The sequence below is a fragment of the Triturus cristatus genome, chromosome 12 (assembly GCF_964204655.1).
Source record: "Triturus cristatus chromosome 12, aTriCri1.1, whole genome shotgun sequence".
Lineage (NCBI taxonomy): Eukaryota > Metazoa > Chordata > Amphibia > Caudata > Salamandridae > Triturus > Triturus cristatus.
This window is the reverse complement of record NC_140595.1, coordinates 226,165,843-226,187,430: the sequence shown is the minus strand read 5'-3', so window position 1 is coordinate 226,187,430 and position 21,588 is coordinate 226,165,843. Positions and strand designations below refer to the sequence as shown.

The 21,588-nt window shown below is 44.2% G+C and overlaps 1 protein-coding gene across 1 annotated transcript in view; it reads right to left on the bottom strand.

Annotated features, from left to right (window-relative positions):
- Positions 1-21,588, bottom strand: part of LOC146775759 (SNF-related serine/threonine-protein kinase-like) — a 252,112-nt gene that overhangs the window by 20,058 nt on the left and 210,466 nt on the right. The window contains exon 5 of the mRNA XM_085638992.1: positions 18,965-19,093. Coding sequence (XP_085495118.1) covers positions 18,965-19,093 — 129 coding nt within the window. The remainder of the gene's footprint in view (positions 1-18,964; positions 19,094-21,588) is intronic.

Below are 21,588 nucleotides of genomic sequence, written 5' to 3'. Positions count from 1 at the left end.
GAGTCGAGGTGCAGAGATCACCGTCGAAGTCTTCGATACCTGAGGCTTAGGTGTCATCGAGGGAGTGATGCGAGACACAGCAGGCGGTACGGCCCTTGGTGTCGTCGGTGCCGGTGGCCGAGCAGGTTTGTCGGTGCCGATGGCTTTTTTCCGTTTGTCGACTCCAACGTCGCCCGCTTCAAGTTCGGCACCGAAGTCCCTCTTGGTACGGCTGGTGCCGACGCGGTGCGCTGGCGTCGAAGGCCTCGATCCGACTAGCGCCACTTTCAGTTTCGGTTTCGGTGGAACCGTAGTAGCTTTCGGTTTCGGTTTTGTGGTAGGGAAACCAGCCTGTTTATGTAGTAATGGCTGCCGCTGAACGTCCGAGGCCGGGCCCGAGGGCGGAGCCGAAGGACTGCGGGATGGGTCTCGGGTAAGGCCCGAAGGCGATCCCTCGACCGGAGCCATAGGCTGTGGCACTGGTGTTTCAACGGTTTGAACAGGTAGGCCTTGTTCATCATTGGAGCTACTCTCTTCGGCCCCTAAGGCCTCCTCGTCGTCTCCTACCTCTGTGTCATCTTCACCTCTGTGGAAGAGTGACTCGTCTACCTCGTCCGATCCGGGTTCGTGTTCGGAAACGGGACTGGAGGGCAAGACTTCTAATTACTCGACGTCTTCGGCCTCGTCGAAGATGTCTGTTGGGGCCGGTGCCGCGTGCTGCGCCTCGAGTCTCGCCGCTCGTCGATTCCGCAAAGTCTTCTTGGAACGGAACCGGGCACAGGCCATGCATGTCGATTCGTCGTGGTCCGGCGAAAGGCATTTGTTGCACACCGGGTGGACGTCGATGTGTGGGTACTTCGCATTGCATACCGGACACCTTTTGAATGGCGTCCTCGATTCCATCGTCGAAGTAGTCGATGGACAGGTAAATGCGAAAAAAGTCGGTGCTGAAAGTCAGTAAACTAACAGGATTGGATCGAAACCCGATCGATAAACAGTACCGACGCAAACTAAAGGCCTTTTGGCCTCGAAAAAATATTTTCCTAACTTGAGCTAAGATAGCACATCCGAACCCAATGGCGGAAAAAAACAATCTGAGGATGGAGAGGATGCCCATGCGCACTGTAGTCCAGGGGAGGAGTCACCTATCCAAGGATACTTCGAAGACTCTTCCAGGACAACAACGTGCAAACATCCGGACCCAACACTAGGCGGCGATCTATGCACAGATATGAATTCAGCAGCCCACATGCCTCGAACTAAACAATTATTTGTTTGTATTCACTACCGTCTGACCGCTCTTCATTTGGTATGGAAGGCTGAGAGGTGGTCATTAGTGACCCGAATCAGCCACTTCCTTCAGACACAAGCACCTGATGTACCTTCAGTGGCAAAATGAAATGTACAGAAAGGATGGGGAGCCTTAGTGATGGTTACAGGTGCTATACAATTATGAATAACCCAAGGAAAACCATTTAGAAAAACGAGACTTCTTTTTAAGTTACATTAAATCATGACTAAATATATAGAGGAGGTGGGTTAGTACAACAACGCAGTGTTAACCTATTGTGGAAGGTGAGGAAATGCTGATTTTGTAATAAACCTATTGTTTAAGTGCAGTAATACTGATATGAAAGAATCTAAATTAATTTTCTGTGGTCATGCTTCCTCAGTCATTAATGAAGCAAACTTAATGTTTGTGATGTGAGTTGATGTTCATGCTGTGACAAAGCCTACATGTGTTTTTATAAGTTGTGGCAATGTGGTATCCTTTAAAAATATCAAAAGAGTTTTATGAGTTCAGACAGCTTTGGCATCACACTGAAGCATATTACATTTGTTTGTATGTTTGCAGCATTTATAGGACTTGACATCATATAAAAAACATGCGACGTGTGGTTAGAGGGTTTACTATTTGAATAAATGTTGTCAAACTTATTTTTTCTGAGAGTAGAAACCTTGACATGACATCATAATTTAAAGGTAGTCTTTTGGGTAATGTTGACATCATGCCAAAGCGCGAAATAATTTTTGTCGATGTAATGTTGATGTGGCAATGTGTAGTTTGAAGGTATTCATGAAATGCACATTTACATCCAGGCAACAGGGGGCCCATGCGGCACAGGGGCTTTGGGGGTGGGTTGCACAAGTCTGTGCAACTGTCCAGGCAACATGGGGCGCATGGGGTGGAACGAGTTTCAATCAACCAGCTCAGTGGCTTCGGCCGGAACCTGTCTAAAGGGGAGAGGAGGAAAAAAAGTTAAAAATGTGTACCTACATTGAAGGAGCATGCAGCAGAAAGATACTGCCCACTGGAAGCAGTACTGTTTCCAAGCTCAACAGCAGGATAAACCTTGATGCGAAGCCCAGGAAGAAGACAGAGGCGAGGAAGAGGTGCTGGCCATAAGTATGCAAAGAAACGAGAGGAGAGTGACGTGGGAGCCAGCCAATGGTAAGTAAAGTGACATGGGGGCCACGTGGGAGACAGCCAATGGTAAGTAAAATAAGTAGCGGACAGGCTCTAAGCCCCTTTTAGGATTTATTGTATTTTTAAATACAAGAGATTTTACAATCAGATGAAACCTAAAAAAAATGATCTGACCTTGTGTAATGTAACAGGCGCTCAAGTAAAGCCTTCAGTACCTTCGAGTTGAGTTTGTGCTATAAAAATAAAACACTAAACACCCATGCTATGCAAGTCCCATCTCAGCTTGGCTACTGACATATGATGTCACTAGGAGTACATATGTATGGTGTGTGCAAGGTTGCATTGTGTTTTTTGCAACTGTTGTGAAGGTCTGTTAAAAAAACTCGCAAAACTCTGAGTGTGCAGACTTTTATGATTTGTCATATCTCAGTGAAACTCATAACGTGCAACAACTATGCAGCTATGCAGTGAATATTGGAAAACATGCAGAGGTCGAACGACGGGATCTTAACAAAACTTTGCTCGTGAAAGTCAAGTTTTGCACTCCCCTACAAACATCTTGAGAATGCTGTCCTTGACAAGTGCTACATACTATGGTGGGCTTTCATTATTTGGTTTACTCGAATGCACGTGTATTTTAGATTAAGTTATTTAGTCGGTATAACTTGGGTGATGTGTGTGTGCTTTTGGGATCTGTGTAGTTTCCTCAACAGTCATGAAATATAGGCCATGCAAGAAGAAATGATAGTAACATAGAAAGCCACTGTTGCCCTATTATATCATGTTTATTGTGTTTGCCCATTTTGTATAGGGCCTACTCATTGTAGCAGTAATGTCATTATTTCAAGTTACACTTACGTCATCATCTCATGCAGTGCTTACGATTCCTATGAGCAAATAATGTGAGAGCATAGTATTAATGAAAAAAACATCACCTCCCCATGATACTGAATTTGTCTTACTATCCTGCACAGAATCGACAAAACGCATTTTGTTTTTACTGCTGCTGTACAGCATTGTCAAAAACCATTAGCATACCCATTAGGTTACAAAGGCGAGACTTGTTAGCTTTGCCAGTGTTTGTTTGTTCTGGACTGCTCTATTTCATGGTTCAGTAACCCCAGCCCTCAGAAATGCATGCGCGCAGGAACGAATTCCAGCAACGTGTTTTTCATGGACTTAAGGGATTAGGATGTTGGAGTAGCAAGGCAGTCACTCTGCATAGTTAGAAAATATATTTGATATCTTCAACAATCATTGGTAAAGCCACCTACTAGTTTTCCTATTGCTTTTTTAGGTCTCGCCTGGCGTAGGCTGCGCAGACCTGCGCAGTCTCACTGGCGAGATTTAATGATTTAGGGTAGCTTTTACTAGCGGGGTTTAAGCCCTGCCCCTCTTTTCCATTGGCTGGCGTCACCGTTTATGGTAAACGGTGGCCAGCCATTGGAAAAGAGCTTCCAGTGATGTACACTTTTCTCTTTTAGAGCCGTCCCAGTTGGACTGGCTGCCCCAACTTACTGCTGGCGTAAAAGGTTTGCTATCTGTATGGGGCCAGGCCCCATAAAGATAAGAAACCTTTTAGCAAAAAAGGAAGTCAGGCGAGCCAGTCGAACTAGGATGGCTCTAAAAGAGAAAAGTGTCTCTGGCTTCTCTGGTGACTTGAACAACCGTGGGCGCTATACCCCGACATTGTCACGTGAGAGCTTGTGTCTCACTCTTCGCCAACCAGCAGGAAGTGCGTGAATCTTCTGGGAGCGAGGAGCACTTATGGAGGGGAGAGAGTGTATCCCCCACGAGCACGAGAGTACCCCTGAGGCACGTGACAGTGAGTGCACGTGTGAGATCCGCAGAGCCATGTTTTTTGTCTTGCAATTTTATATAGCTCGAACTCACCCCGGAGGTATCATGGCGCTATACACGACCACCAACTGTTGCAGACGGGCATATCCATGTTTTGTTAGGTGTGGGGAGATGAAGTGATTTGCCCAGAATCACAAGAGGTTGAGCCGCAGAGACTCGAACCTGGTAACCCAGCTTTGAGGTCATTTGCTCTAACCGTTAGGCCACATCTTAATGAGTCCAGCCTGCAGGGACAGGGGCCCATGTACTTTCACTCCAGAGTGTGTCACTCTTAAGTTTGTCCTGTGTGTCTCTCCTGAGGTTATCACTCATGGATGTATCACTACCAGGTGTGTCATTACTGGGTGTGTCATTACTGAGGGTGTCACTCATGAGTGTGCCACTGGGTCGTGGGGTAGAGCAAACAACCCCGTACTGATCACCGTGTTCTATTTGTATGATGATGCTTGTTTAAACCCGAGAAGCGCTTGGTGGGCGCTATACCCCGACTTTGTCACGTGAGAGCTTGTGTCTCACTGTTCGCCAACCAGCAGGAAGTGCATGAATCTTCTGGGAGCGAGGGGCACTTATGGAGGGGGGAGAGTGCATCCCCCACGAGCACGAGAGCATCTCTGAGGCCCGTGACAGTGAGTGCACGTGTGAGGGCGTGTGAGATCCGCAGAGCCGTGTTTTTTGTCTTGTAGGTTTATATAGCTCGAACTCAACCCGGAGGTATCAGGGCGCTTTACACGAGCACCAGCTGTTCCAGACGGGCACATCCATGTTTTGTTAGGCGTGGGGAGATTAAGTGATTTGCCCAGAATCACAAGAGGTTGAGCCGCAGAGACTCGAACCTGGTTACCAAGCTTCGAGGTCGTACGCTCTAGCAGTTAGGCCACATCTTATTGATGCGGCCGCGAGACTCGATGTGTGGTGGGGGAGGGGGAGAAGCAGGAGTTGTGTGCGCGCGCAACCAATGCTTGCTACACAATACCATTAGCAAAGCAAATGGCTTTAACTTAATCAAAGGCGAGACTTATTGCATTTTCAATGCTTGTTTCTGATATTGTTCAGCATCAGCAGAAAAAAGCAATAGTGCAATGATGTGCATGCATGCGTGCGTGCACATGTAGAAGGTGAGGTCATCAGAGGCAAATAAAACAATTTGCGCGACCAGGCTTAGAAGCTGACATCTGTGACGTTGGATCAGGACATATTTGGATTAATGACACAATCGAAAACTAAAAGAGCCGAAACCACATGGGGAAATTGACCTCGGTGATGTACATAACGACTGACAGCGTAATGTCACGTGCGGCAACATGCAGTGACAAAATCGACCAATAAAGAAAGAATTCCATGAGAACAATAACAGTTGCGAAACTAGTGGAGTTTTCTACATTGATGTCACACACTAAAACCGATAGTAATGTAACACATGTAAAGGAGCATGAAAATGTGGACAAGGAAACTGAGTTAACAGCCAGCAGTGCTGTCACTCTGGAGAACTGTAAGTGCGAACTAAAGTCACACAATGAAAGTGACAGCACTGCTATCGTTCTAGAGACAGCACTGCGTGACGTCATGAACAACAAGCATTGGAAATGCAATAGGTCTCACATTTGCTCGAGTTAAAGCTATTAACGTTGTAAATGACAATGTATTTTACCCATGTGTCATGGAGTGTATGCATGTGGTGCGTAGTGGAATTATGTGGATTGGATTGAAACTGTTAGTTGTGGAAGTGTATGAAGTGGAATTTAGTGGTGTGGAGTGGATTTGTGTTGTGGAATTATGTGGTATGGTGTGCAGTTGAATTATATAGATAGTAATTATGTGGTATTGAATGTACTGTAATTATGTGGACCAGGATTTATATGGTATGCTGTTGCATTCTGTTTCATGATATGGAATGGGGTGTGGATTGGACGTATGTGGTGTGGTGTAATTGTGTTGTTGAGTTAAATTATGTGGTTTGATGTCATATTATGTGGTGTGGATTGGAAATGTGTGGAGTTGAATTGTGTGGCGTGTAACTGTCTGGATAACTTTGCCTTTTTGGTGCTAAAAAAACCAAATAGGAACTAAGATCCAAATCTGTGTCCTTGAGATTCGATCAAAAAGTATGTGGGTAATTAAGACACTTGCTTGGCCGCAAGGCCCTAAATCTACATCATCTTTTAGTCTTGGACATGGCCCTAGCATATAAATTTGCAATCATATCTAGGAACTCAATAAATAACCATGTAGGAGGCCAAATCAGCGGCACACATTTATGAACTTGGTACAGAGGCTGGACAGGATAACCAGCCTTGCCATCTTGATCACACCTCCAATAAAGATTGCCTATTTGTGCACTGAACGCAAGCAGTGGCTCTGGATGCTTTAAACATCATTCCATTTGGACTAGTCCGATTACCCAAACCAAAAAATCCAATTACTATAGGTTTTATTCTGATGCACATCTAACACCTGAGTTTGAGTTTTTGCTTTTTATTTGAATAGTTTTAAGCCATACTGAATTACATAAACGTAAGCCGTTTTCGCTCCCACCTTAGAACATTTCTACAAGCAGGACTTCTTGTTGACATTACAAATGCATTCCCGGAGTCATCAGCATTCATGCCCTTTAGATAGGCTAGCATGAATAGCACCAACGTTGTGCCTTTACAAGTGCCACAGTGGGAAGAACCCAATATAACTGGCTGCATTCTGTAAATGAAGATATGCAAGTATGCCAATCCACCTACCAAACATGGCATAGAAAGCACCTGAAAGTCTGGAAGCCGCGTCAACATTGCAGTGTTCTAGAGGAAGATAGGAATATTAAAGTAACTGTGGCTGAGTGCTAATCCAAAATAACGTGCTTTGCTGGGTGTAATGCATTGAGTTATGTGGCTCACACATCAGTTTCCATCCGATAACTTCAGCAAACATTACCATGGTAAGCAGATTTGCTGTAAAGTTATTACTGTACATTCCGAGCTCGCAGAGATATATGGGTTTTAGAAGTTACGATTAACATTGGCACAAACATCAGGCTGCTCTTGGCAAGGTCTCTAGTGGTAAGCGTACCTTTCTAGAGTAATAGAAACTGGTGTGGTAATGTGCAGCAGACATGCCAACTGCCACTTGACTATCTTCCCATTAGAATGAAAGCATAATTAAAAGGTCGTTTAACTTGATAGGACTGGAAAAACATCAACTACAGGCTATGGAGTAGTGGGAAACACTGCAGACTTAGCATTATATCCGCACTGGCACTGTGGACAATCGATTAATAGCTAAGGCCACTGAAATTCTATAATACCGGGAGAAACAAATTATGCTGCAGGGTTAAATAGATTTTATGGCAAGTAAGAGCAAAATATACGACTTACATAACCTTGGCATATTCACACATTAACATTGTCTGGGCAAAGGTTTAACCTCATTCGCACCATTTTAACATCCCAATACACTAGTAAGCAACTTAACAGGTGGCCAGTCAACCTGTGCATAAGGTGTTGCGCAGCAACAAGTGTAGCTGCAATTTTAGTACCTTTTGAGCTAGACACTTTTTGGTTAAAATCTAAAATATGCAGCGGATAATTATGCAGCAAATCCGTAATTCTGCAGCTCTGTTAATAGCAAAGGCAATAGATGTGAAAGAGGCAATTAAAGTGCAGTTTAGGTCATCCATTTTCGACAGTCTAAAATAAATTTAACAGAGATGAACGCATTTCTGCATAATTGGGCTGCAACCGGTTAAATTAAGAGGGCAGTGCAGGTTTTATTCATTCAACTCGTTTTGGGAGTTCCACCCGAAGCCTCTTTCCAGTATATCTTATTTAAGATGCATGTAAATGTAGTCTCTGAAGGGCGTGCTTGGCTCACGATTTGCTTTTTGACTAACTGCTAATCCCTAAAAAATTTGGAAACTCACAGAAGCTTCCTGTGAAGTATTGCATGACTGGTCAAAGGCAATAACTTCCTTTTACCTGTCTCGGTACATTTAATCATGGAAGAGGTCTCCAACAGCACTCAACAACTTTAACTAAATTATTCAACGCGATTATCAGAGTGTTTAGTTAACAATGACTGCACTTCAGTACGCCGACTCATGGTGGATGTGCTTTGATACACTCCAACTAATTAAACCAAGAAAGGCAAAAAGGTTGCGGTTAACAAACACATGGGGTGCAACATACAAAGCTGTGGACTTTAGAACTGGGGAACGCGGTTGTAGTCTCGGCATAAGCTCTCTGTGCCTTCCAAAAATAAAATGCAGACACATGTTGAGTATTAAAAATACAGCAAAGCAAATGAGAAAACGTGCTATTTATTGTTGCATGTTTAAAATTTCAAAGGGGAGGCAGGCAGGCAGATACAGTGTGGTGTGAGAATACTTGTGACAACTAAAAAAAAACGCAAAGTCTGTTAGGAAGCGGCCACCATTACTGAAGCTGGCATTCCGTGAGTGCTGTGTACTTAATTAAGTAAATATTTCTCGGAACTGCTAATGAAAGATCCCGAGTAAGGACACATGTGAGAGGGCCAGTCCTCATGGGAGGTAACAACAGAGTAAAGGGAGGTACTAAACAGGGACTAATAAGCCTATTGACAAATCAGAAGCCAACATTTACAAAGGGCAATGACACAAGCCAATGAAAAATATGGGCAGAGAGTGGGTGGAGCTTTAAGTCCATACCTGAATATAGCATGTCTCTAAGAGACAGCGCAAGCGACACCTAGGCGAGACCTAAAATCTGAGAGAAGGGAGGTCACGGCTGTGATATCGCATGACCAGACTTGGACACTTGTGAATGGAGAAGTTCGAAAGTAACTCCTTTCACGCCAGCCAAGATATCTGCATAAGCTAGACAGGAGGAGGTAGGAACAGACCAACCTTTGGCTCCTTACAAGTCCAGTACATTGCTGTCCCACATGCACATACAGAGAATTCAACAGGCCCTTGTCTGTACAGCACAGCTGCCGTCAGCAAACAATAAACAATAGACAGCAGCATCAGGGAACTTCAGCACCCCGTCTCGTGCCAGTCACACTGTCTCTGCTGTTTAGACCTCTGCTTCTTAACTGTATTTATCTACCCCAAGCACACTGTGGTTAGTTGCCGAACTGTCATTTTAAGAAGTGTGTGCTGCCTAAGCGTAGCATGTCTGATATCTTAGTAAAAAAGCACTGGCAAATCCAATAGGTAGCTTTTGTAAGCAACTAGCTTTGGCAATTCTGTGGTGGTGGCTGAAAGGGGAGTGAGGCGATAAGGGGTGGCGGCTAGCGGGGAAGATGGGGGATGATTTAATAAAGCGCTATAAAGTGTCCAAGCCTGGCTGTTGAATAACGCTTTTTAGGTGGAAGAGCTAATGTAACTTGTGTTCATGTAAAGCTGTCCAATGCCTTTGTATTGAATTGGACATATATAGAGCTTAAAAAAAAAAAAGCATTGACAAAGCCAATAGGTTTCGCCTATGTGAGATCAATTGTCTTTGGCTATGTGAATGTTTTTTGGACAAGCTGTACAGGCTGCTGTGCAACATGGCTTGAAGTAAAGAAAATAAAGAAAGGTGACGCAGCCAGCGCTGGCCGCCTCATAGCGTTCTAATTTTCTTTACTTTCAGACATGCGTCTTTTTCTTTTCTGCTAATCTTTAGCTAGTTGAGAAATATGAAAATAATATACGCCTGTGTTTTTAAAAAATGAGGAATTTTATGTTCACAGGGACTAGGAAGATTATGATTGTTCTCGGATTCATTGGTCCAAGAAATAAAAGAAAAATGCTACAAAACCTCTGATTTTCGGTAAAGGCCATGAACCTAGTTTCTAACATTCAAAATCCAATTGTCCGTCTCCCCAATTCAATAAAACGCAGAACAAAGACACATTTTCGTCTGTTTTTCAGTACAGAAATGAATGGAACCTGTAGTACTAACAGTTCTCAACAGCATGATTTTTGTTTAACAGCATTGAAATTACAGAATATTCTAGAACCGACTGCTAGTTATTTTATCAGCCTCTGAGGGATGAAAGGCAGAATCAAGCACTAGATTTAGAACCTGTGAACTGTAAGATACAAATAGGTGTCAGCAGCAGGTGCCTAACTGACAAGAGTTATGGTGCCTGCACGGCAACAGTGCACAAACTAAGCAAATTTACATGAAGAGGTCCCATCTGATTCATAATCAAAGAATTTCCTTACAGGTGTCATTTAAGAAAAAAAACTCATTAATGCAGGTATAGTCATACTTCTGAACCCAAAGCAGTCTAGCAAGAGAACTGAGTTTTCAGAACTGGCTCTTTCATAAAAATCTGACAATTTCTCCACACTGATTGCCCTGTTGGATTTCAAAATCGATTCAACATGCCCTTTAAACCTAAAGAGGAAGTAGTATCCCCAGGCCCTTTGGCACATGCGGCACCTTACGTTTCTGGAGTGTTATATACGAGTAACAGCCTTGTGAAGAACTTCAAAGCTAACCAGTGAGTTTTCTGCGTTTCTTTGATGGTCTGGCATGATTATTTAATTTTGACGTATAGTACATTTATTTACTAAGCTTTCGTAATTGCGCCCGCTGCCTGAACACTTTATACCATTTTACAGATGGCGGCAGTAGTGCAGCAGGTGCAGTTGCACTTGGGCCCCGGGGTTCTAAAGTCCCCTGCACCCCTGTTATGGCTGAATAGAATACCCATACAAACACTAGGGGCCCATTTTACAAGCTTACATCAGGAAGCATTTTAATAGGATATGTATGGAAAGAGCCCTACAAATTAAAGAATGAAAGATATCCAGGGGTTTAAGATACCTACTCGCAGCTCACGAAAGGAAACTATCCACAGATAAATGCATTAGCAAGAAAAATGCGTCAGGTGAAAGCAAGTCGACTAACAGCTGGACCAGATAGGAGCGCAATGGGAAAAGCAACTCAGTGGGGAGTGGGCAAGCAGCGATGGGAGGGACGGGGGTTGAGCAACAAAGGAATGTCTCTTGCGGTATGTCAACAAGTATCTAGGGAGTTAGCGCTAAGAACGTTCATCACGTTAGGTTTTTAAATAATTCATGGTGCTGCTTTTGTAATGGGTGTTAAATATGCTTTTAAGATACGTCATGTCCTCTGAACTAGCCTGCAGCATAGATCATGCTATGGGGAAAAGGAGGCGGCACAGACCATTGACACCAGGACTGTGTGAAAAAGGCCGCTTTATTGAAACAGGTGCACATCACAACATAACCATGGCCTTTCGTCTAACAAAACTATAACCTCACTATACAATTTTAATCACCTATGATGAACTACACCCCACCTCTAAATTAACCCTCCCCCATAACAACTTCAAACCTCAATAACATACTTGCATCAGAGCTGATCAACTAAGTGCGGCCTCTAAAATCCCTTCCCTTTTCCTACCTCAACTAACCTTTGGGCCTCATTCAACTTCCTACCTAACCTTGAACTTGCTATGTTATCCAGGCGTGAACTTCCTACCCGTTCCCTTTCAGCCTGAACTGCAGCTGACAAACAAACTTATGTAAATCATGGCACCATCTGAGCCCACCGCAAGTGTACATGAATCAAGCGACAACCTGAACACATAGCTTCCCCTGTGCACCTGGCCCAAAAAAAGAACCAAGACCCAAATTAAATTGCCAATATTGTGGGAACCCCCCCCCAAGCCTTTATTTAGGGATGGAAGGGCGGGGACAAAAAAGCTACTGCCAATGCACCAGCAACTGTGCATATCACGCCAAAATGGTGGCTGGCACCTAAAATGGCAGGGCTGTATATATTTTGGGCTACAAGAGCCCAAAAATAGCTTAAACCACTTCCCCAAAAACCCAGGGGGGCTTGCTTTCAAACAAAGGTTTACTTTAAGTAAGTTTGAGCAGGCCGTGCAATTTTGACTCACTGTGATTTTTTTACCTTAACAACGAGAGTACCTTGGCTTCTCTTGCCATGTCTTGTTTATCACCCCATCCCCTACCAGAAAGAAATCACCAGAGCAGCTCACCCCTGGCGGCTAAGAAGCTCCTCTGATGTTGACGGATGTGTGAAGATGGTTTATTTTGTGTTTTTCCTCGATCAAAGTAGTTAGTCCATTGTTGGAAGCACTGGTTGCACCAAGTACAGAGTGATCTCTCCCGCCTAAGTGCAGCATGCCAGTTTAGCATACAGAGCAGAGCTACAGCCAGCTATTTGTATGTTCTCTGACATTTCTTAATGGTGGTGGCTGTCAGACCACCTGGGCAGAGGTAGCACACACAGCCCCCATGGTTTACATGCACCTGTTACCTCAGCAGAGAGAGTGTATTGCAGGGGGTGGGCCCCACACAGAGATGGGAGCTGCAGCATCTCTCAGCCTTTATCTTCACTTCCTGGGTTGTGTTTGATAAGTTTCCTTTCTTTCCCCCGAGACGAGGGAGGGAGCAAGCAATCAAACATGGGGAAACCAGCAACGAGCACAGTGAACAGGGCAAGAAAAAGGGGGTGCGTGGGGGTTGGAGAGTGGATCACTGGACCATGGAGTGGACGGCAGAAGGAGGGAGGGGCAATTAACAGCAACGAAAGCATGAGGAGAGTGTGAGGGGATGAGGTCTAGCACCAACTGAGGGCGTGAGAGAGCAAACCACAGTATGGACAGTGGGAGGAGCAAAACATATCCACTCTTCTGGAGTGCAGCTAAGAAACTAGAAGGCAAAAGTACCTCCAAAAGCAAGCGGCCAATGGAAGGACACAGGCTGTAGACAGGATACTGTATTTCGTCCAAGCTCCATGGAATGAACAGCCCAATCAGAAGAGAAAGTGAAACCAGGAGGCCTGACCAGTAAGAAGCAATGAAATGAGAGTGCTATGGAAGCCAACCAATGGTAAGTAATGGGTAAGCTTTAGCCCTTTTTAGTTTTTTTTATTTGCAAGAGATTTTGCAAGAACAGCGCTAGCGATTAGCAGGCAAAACCCCAAAATAAATAACTGCAAAAAGAACAATTGATGGACGTAATGCTGAACAATGTCAAACACTCATTCCCAGTCAGAGATCTGGGCCTAAATCCACTATGGTTTTTTTACACACTACGCCATTCCAGTTTGGACCCACTCCTATCCAATTCAGTCCTGACCCTGTTCTCCATGGGAACATTCCAACCCGAACTGCCAGGCCCTCCCCAGACTGGAAACAAGCATCCTAAGACCGGTTTCGGGGTATCACCCACTCATCAGCCAGGATAGCCTGAATCCAGTGGTGTGGCAAAACCTTGGCAGTTCGGGCTGGGCTGTTTCTACTGGAGCAGGATCGAGACTGAATTCCATATAGCTGGGTCCAAACTGAGGAGGCATGGTGTGCAAAGTAACAATGGATTGAGATGCAGCCCCGAGTGACTACCAGTGGTTGAGATTAATTCAAGCATTCCTTCCATCCCTATTTTGTATACCTACTGTGCTGCCTCAAGTGGGACGGGTATGCCCAGAAGTGGGTCCTGTGCACACTGAGTCACTGGAACCAAGCGGTATCTGGCTGATGACCCCATAACTAAGGTGAAACCGGTTGTGGGCTGCTTGTGTTCCAGTTCCAGGAGGACCTGGCTTGGCAGTTCAAACTGGACTGTTCGGATTGGAGCAGGGTAAAGACTGATTTGCATATAGCTGGTGATTGATTACCATTGGCTGAGATTAATTCTAGCAGTCCTTCAATCCTTGTTTTATATATCAAAATAAAAATAAATAACCGCACTGACAAAAGTTTGCCAAGGTTAGTTTCTGGGGAGGTGGGAGGTCTGAAAGCAACAGGAGGGTTTTGGGGAATTAAAAGCAATGACAGAAGAGTGGGGGGGGGGGGGGGGGGGGTGAATTGAAAGCAACAATGGGAGTGTGGGGGAGAATTTAAAGTAGCAACCGGAGGGTGTGGGGTTGAAAAGAAATGTCGGAAGCAGGGGTTAAAAACATTGATGGAAGACTGAGGGTAGCAAACAACAAAGGGATGAGATGGGATTGAAAACAATGAAGGGGAGGGTGGGAAGGTTTGAAAGCAACCATACTAAAAGGAAACTTGAGTCTGCCATAAACGCGCCACAAGCGGCAGGTGAGATGGACCCTGTGCAATGTAACAGGTGCTCAAGTAAAGGGGTCCAAAACCTTAATCCGAATTAGGACAATATAAAGCTGTAAAAAAAGAAAATAAATAAAAGTATTGCCAATGCTTTTTTTTTCTGGCGAGGTGGGAGGGCTGTTAGAAACAATGGGTAGGTTTAAGGAATTAAAAGCAAAGATGGGAGGTTGTGGGGAGAATTGAAAGCAATGACGGGAGGATGAGGGGATTTGATAGCTGCCACGTGATAGTGGGAGGTTAATGAAAACAATGACGGGAGAGTGGGAAGGTTTGAAAGCAACCACACCAAAATAAAACTTGAGTCTGCCATAAACTAGTCACAAGCAAAAGGTTAGATGGACCCTGTGCAATTCAACTGGTGCTCATGTAAAGCGGCCCATTGCCTTCAGACCGAATTGGGACAATATAAAGCTGTACAAAATAAAAAAAATAAAAGCACTGCCAATGCTTTTTTTGGCGAGGTGGAAGGGCTGTAAGAAACAATGGATGGGTTTTTGGGAAAAAAAGCAAAGACGGGAGGGTGTGGGGTGAACTGAAATCAACAATAGAAGGATGAGGGGATTTGACGGCTGCGTCATGATGGTGGGAGGTTATTGAAAACAATGATGAGAGGATGGGAAGGTTTGAAAGAAACAAAAGCTACTGTAGCCGGTGATTGGCTGGGAGGTATCCAATCAGGTAGCTGGAGGTGGAGTCTGTTAGAGCTCCTCTTCTTCATAATGCCACTCACACCGCGGATGCACTGGTAACTGTCACGCCGCTCGCTTGCATTCTAATCTGTTTGAATCTAGTTTTACTCTGCACAATTGATAGGCCTGCACCATTGTAGTTATATTTAAATCATTGTAACTTTGAGAAATATGCTGTTTTCTGGCTTGATTTTGCCCCAGGAGGATGCACTGCTCTCGCTAATGATTGGCTGGGGGTAGCCAATCAGGTGGCTGGAGGTGGAGCCTGTTTAGAGCTCCAATGCTGCTTAATGCCACTCACAACACGGCCATGCCAAAGGCAAGCCTGTCTACAACGTTCATGGTCGGCCGGGACTAGACGCCAGCTATGTTGTCCAACATCTTGCCTATATCTTATCAGATGGCTATACTCCATAGCTTACCAGGTGGATCCCTGCCACCACCCAACTTCCTTTTGACCTAGGGCTACTAATTCATTTAGCATAGTTAGCCCAAGGGAGAACTCAACTACACCCCCCCTTTCACTGATTTTACAGGGCATTCGCCTCCTAATCAGCTCTTAATCTGCTATTTGAATACAAGGCCCATGGTTAAACATCAACTTGACATTTTTCAGCTATTGGACTCGGAGAATACAGATATTATTTTTAACTGAGACCTGGCTAACAGCTGAATTATCCCAGACATCTACACAGCTCTCCCTGAAAGCTGCTATATCCTTTTCACTAATTGTCCCGCCGACAAAACTGGAGTTGGCGTAGCAGTTATCATAAAGAAGCACCTAAAGTTCTCCAGTCTTACATCTCTTGATATTCCAAGGAGTGAGAACATCGCAATCAAAATTGATTCCCCCACCTCCCCTTTGATCTGCATCCTAGTTTACAGGCCCCCCGGGTCACATGCCTCACTTTCTTCAGGCCTTTCCAGAATAGATTTCTTTACTTGTAATTGAGTTTGCAAAGATTTTAATCTTTGGCGATTTTAATTTTTGGGCAAACGAGAGACAGGAGATAAATTATCCCTTGACTTCTCCTACTTGCTCAGCAGCCTTAATCTTATCCAACATGTACCCTCATCCTCCCACTGTAAAGGCCACATTTTGCATCAAGTTTGGATTACCAACATCCCAATTTCCCCTATTGGGGTTATGTCATGCATATGGTCAGACCATTTTCTAATTAAATTCTTACTCACAGGTGTGATCCCATCTAAGCCTCAACCTAGCACTGCCAAACTTTCCAGAAATTGAGCCCTTGTTAACATTGACTCCTTTTGTAGTTCTTTAGCTAACTCCCTGCCTGACACTAAGGTCAGTTTCCATAGACTGGAGGAGGGTATTCAGAACTGGTTGACCAATGCCAGTGACTCCTATGCTCCCCTCCGAAGAACTAGACCTCCAAGGCCTCATGATGCCACAAAATGTTTTTCAGAGGATTTTGTCAGCTAAATTGGAATTACGCCATGCAGAACGCAAGTGGTAGAAAAATTATTCCACTGATAAAAAAGCAGTCTGTCACGTATCAAACAATACCAGAAGTTTATCACACAAGTTCAATCTTTCTACTTTTCAGACAGAATTATCAATTCAACTAGAAAGTCAAAGGAAAAATTCTAAATTGTAGACCAACTGTCCAATCATGACACAATTACTCTAACAATCAATCCCCACACAGGACTGATGTGAGGCCCAGAATTCCTTTTTCATTAATAAGATCGCTAACATTAAAGCCAGAATCCCTCCCAGTCTTTCTGCTATGACCACTTATACTTCAGATTGCAACGTGGCCACAATGTTTGTCCTGCCTGCTATCAGCAAAGAACGTCTTACAGTCCTCTTGAGTAAAGTAAAATCAGGCTCTCCAAACTACCCCTAACAACACATACACAAGGTCCTAAAAAACGTTTTTTCTCGCTTTCCTGGCCCAGCCCTAGCCTTTCTTAACTTGGAGCCATGGCTTGGTTCCCGCCTCCTTTAAGGAGGCGACTGTGATCCCTTTATTAAAGAAAGCTGGTGATGATCTCTCTATTTTGAAAAATCTACCGCCCGATATCCTTACTTCCCTAATTAGCTAAGGTACTTGAGGTCCAAGTAGCCAACTGTATCTGCTCTTTTGTGGAGGGAACTAACTTTTCTTGACCTCATCAAGCAGACTGTCCTGCTCATTCCACAGAGACAGATATTCTCCCTGTGGTGGATGAACTTCGTGAAGCAGCTGATAAGGATAAGGATATTACCCAGGTGCGAATGCTTCTTGATCTTTCAGCATCTTCTAACACATTTGACCATGAAACTGTTGCCGATCGAGCAAAGGCCACAGGCTTTTGGGGTACTGCACGAGACTGGGTCAAATCCTTTCTGACGGACTGCTAGCAGGCGCTCAGGCTCCACCTTTTACTCTTTTAAGGTCAATCTATCTTGCGGTGTTTCTCAAGGTTCCTCTTTGTCCCGTCTCCTCTTTAACTTATACATTGATCCACTGGTGCACTCTCTGAATCAAAGGATGGTATGACTTACAATTGGTCTTTACCATAGACAGTTCCCTGGAATGTGCAACTTCTTTCTAAAACACCATGTTATTTAGTCGGGAACGGAGGAATGACAATCAATTCAAACTTAATTCCAACAAGACGGGGATTGTTATCATTAAAAATAAGTTAAACTTATGGAGGGCCTCATTCTGGCCAGTAACCATGAGCTCCCCCCCCAATTGCCCAATACATTCAGATAGGAGCCTAGGAGTCCTGATCAATGCTAACTTGACCTTAAAACCTCAACTTGGGGTTGTGATTTCTTCATGATTTTTTCAACTTTCGGAAAATCAGAAAGATCAGTAAACTTCTTTCCTCTGAGGCTCTTACACAGTTTATCATTGCACTGGTACTTTCTAGCCTGAATTATACCAATTCCCTATATTTGGGCCTCCCCAAGTGTTTAAATCGCAGACTTCAAATGGTAAAAAATCAAGCAACAACCTTGTAACTGCTATATTACCCTCTTACTGAGGAATTTGCACTGGCTGCCCTAGAACAGCGCTCCATCTTCCAGGCAGGGTGCCTTATTTTTAAATCACTTCAAACGGGCAGTCCCGTTTTTGTTTCTGCCCGAATATAAATTCACACTCCTAGGCGTAATCTAAGGTCTCCACCTGCCGATCTTCTTACCATCCCTTTCTTTAAATGAAAGACCATTAGTGGGGTCCAGGTTTGCGGTACTGGCTCCCCGCATTTGGAATGCTCTTCCTTCAGAAACCAGGTTTACGTCCTGCTACATTGCTTTTAGGACGCTTTTAAAGATGTGTCTTTTTAGGCTGGCATATGAGTAATAACCTGTCGTACACTTTGTCTCAGTTACCTTAGCGCCATGAAACTGACAGGTGTACATGTTCCCTAGAAATTCTTTTAACATAACATAACGTAAAGTGCTCCAATGCTCTTGGGCAGATATTGCGCAATATAAAAAGAAATAGTACCTGGATCACAGTGCGCGCAGAGGATGGGCAGCGGAACAACATTAATGAAACAAAATCAATTAGTACTTGGTCCATGCACCGGAGTAATAAAAGGAACTGACCTGAGGAATATGGTGCACAAATAGGAGGCAGCTAAAAAGATTGGCAACTAAGCCAGCAAATGGTAAGTAATGGGCGGGGATCCAAGCCCGTTACTGTATACAATACCCCTCGAAGCAACAGCACATGCAAACCGTTAGGCGAGACCTAAAAATGAACACTATGGGTCTGGAAGTGAAGATTGAAATATTGTGGGAGCAGAGAATAATGCAATTATTAAGGGAAAAGGATATATTTATTAAATTAGAGACACTGGAATTCAAACAAAGATTCCAATTTTTGATTGAAACACACTATAATTTTATATGGTCGTCAACTCATTATGTTCACATTGCGCTTATGTTTCGGATCTCCTAATGTACCTGTTTTGGTCAGGGGTGGTCCAGCTATACATCATGTTCAGAGGCGAGTTCTGCTTCTCCCGCAAGATACGTTCTGCCAGAAGGAAGTACGTTGCAGTGATGTGATTGTATAAGTTATATTCCAAAGCTCTGGAAAAAAGAATGGGTAATGTTTATTTGCTATCAGCAAGTGAATGGTTACAGAATGCAGGTGTTTGCCGCTAACAAAGGAAGCCTGCCCAGCAGAAACAGAACTATCATGTTCAACTTGCAAGACTCAATATATAATATGATCCGATGATAATAGGTGTTTGACTTCTGCCAAACTATTCAGGCACACACCAATGGAATATCACACAACGTTATTATTGTCACCCCTAAATTTTAGTTGTTTTGAACCTTGGTTTCTCATGGTGCTGCGCTGTGGCTAGACCTGGACTCAACATAAAATAAAGTACAATCCCAATCAAACTACGGCTCTGGGATTCCTTACAGAGCTAGACGGGTTGAGTTATCGTCAGTCATCCAACCCTAAAAAAGTGGCACACATTTTTCTTTTATTAAACACAGGATTTGCTGTGACACAGAAGAAAATGTGCCTGTAACAATTAGGTTGCAGTTTGAAGTTTTGTAGAGTCACTTAGTGTTCAATCTTAAGGCAGTCTATTGTTCAGTTCAGAATAATTATTTTTTGTCAATGTCTTTGTTACTATGTCTGGTGACTTGTGATCATGCTCCCCCAAAGAAAACGATGCTTTGAGACAGACTCTACCTTAAACTCTTTGTTTTCCCACATCTAAAACAGGTGTATGTGTACCTGAGCATTCATGTTGTTTCGTCATTTTCCAGTCAGAGGAGAAAAGGGAGGGCTACATGTGAATCTATAATGGCACAAGCTGTAAGACATTTATTACAGGTAAGTAACTTTTTCTGTTTGCATCAAGTGTTGTAGAACACATACTGTGCACAGACTAAAACAGTACTCTTAATACCTAAGGCTCCACATTATGGAAAGCAGTAACAGTTAAACGTGAATGAAGGCCCTCATTTAGACTTGGCTGGCCGCTAGCCACCCATCATGTTTAGAGCTTTCTCTAGCGGAGAGAAACAAGTTACTTACCTTCGGTAACGCCATATGTGGCTACAGATTCCTTACCTTAGAATTATCCCGAGGTGGCATACTGGATCCAGCAACGTTTTGTGAGCAGTACCCCTGCGTGCCGATAGGTGTTGTCATTTGGATGCATATGCCATTGTTGGCGTCGTATATGTCAGAAGGGACGTTCGCAGTGCCTATATAGGTGCCACCTAGGCGCACTGACGTCAGTTACTTTTGGCAACTTTCCACACCAGAAGCGCGGAGCCACGAAGTACACTGACCACTGATGTGGAAAACTAGGACCCTGAAAGGGGAAAGCCCTGTTTCTAGAAATCAGTTTGCAGAGCAGAGAGGATCGGTGGGTCAGTAAGGGATCTGCAGCTGGATAGAGTCACTACCAGATAAGGGGTTAGGGAAGGTGAGTTACTTGTTCATCTGATAGAGAGACTTCTAGCCGCAGATTCTTTACCTTAGAATAGATACTCAAGCAATACCTCCCGGGGGTGAGTCTGCGGATCAATTTCACACAAAGAAGTCCAGCAGGACCAAAAGGGGAAAATGGACCTGACTGTCCAGACAGTAGTGTTTAGTAAATGTGTGCAGGATAGCCCACATTGCAGCCTGGCAGATGTCCACGATCGGAACTCCACGAGATAACGCAGTTGTTGCAGTTATAACACTGGTGGAATAAGCACGCAAACCGTTAGGGGGTTTCTTCTAAGCCAATGTGTAGCAGATTTTCAGGGTACGATTCATAGTGAGATGGTCCTTTTCTGTACAGCTCATCGCATGTTCGCCCCGACATACCCCACGAATTGTTGGGTCATCCAACCGGAATTCTCGTGTGCGCTCAAGGTAGAACAACAACACTGTAAATGGGTCCACACTGTGAAGTTGCTCCTCTTCTTAGGAGAGATGAGGCGAAGTGTAAAAGGTAGGCAGTGATGGATTGGCTTACGTGAAATAGAGTGACCAGTTTTGGAAGAAAGAAAGCTCTTGTACAAAGCACCAGATTGTCTGGGTAGATGTTAAGATAAAGAGGGTTGGGTGACCAGGCCTGAAGCTCCCTGACCCTCTGGGCAGATGTTATGGCCACTAGAAAGGCCATCTTGATGGTAAGGAGCCGGAGTCAATAATTGTGCAGAGGCTCAAAGGGAGGACACATAAGGAAAGTGGAGATGATTAAGGTCCCACTGAGGCATAATAAAGGGAGAAGGTGGAAACACATGCTGTAAACCTTTCAGAAACTTATTTGCAATATGGATTTAAAGAGAGATGGCTGACCAGACAACTGCAGAACAGCTGAAATGGCAGAGAGAGAGCTCTTCAGAGTGCCCAGAGCAGAGCCCTATTGAGCAAGGGAAATTATGAACAGGAGAACCTGAGAAAGGGGGGTAGAAAGGGTGTAGGAGAGTAGGATCTGCACTTATGTTGCCTCCACTTTTTTTCTGATGTTAACACTGGTTTCTGGCTATAGTCTGGCTGGGTCCCTGCTAATCAGGGCCCCAGTCTCTCTGTTCTCTCTAAACAACTTGGAGTGCATACT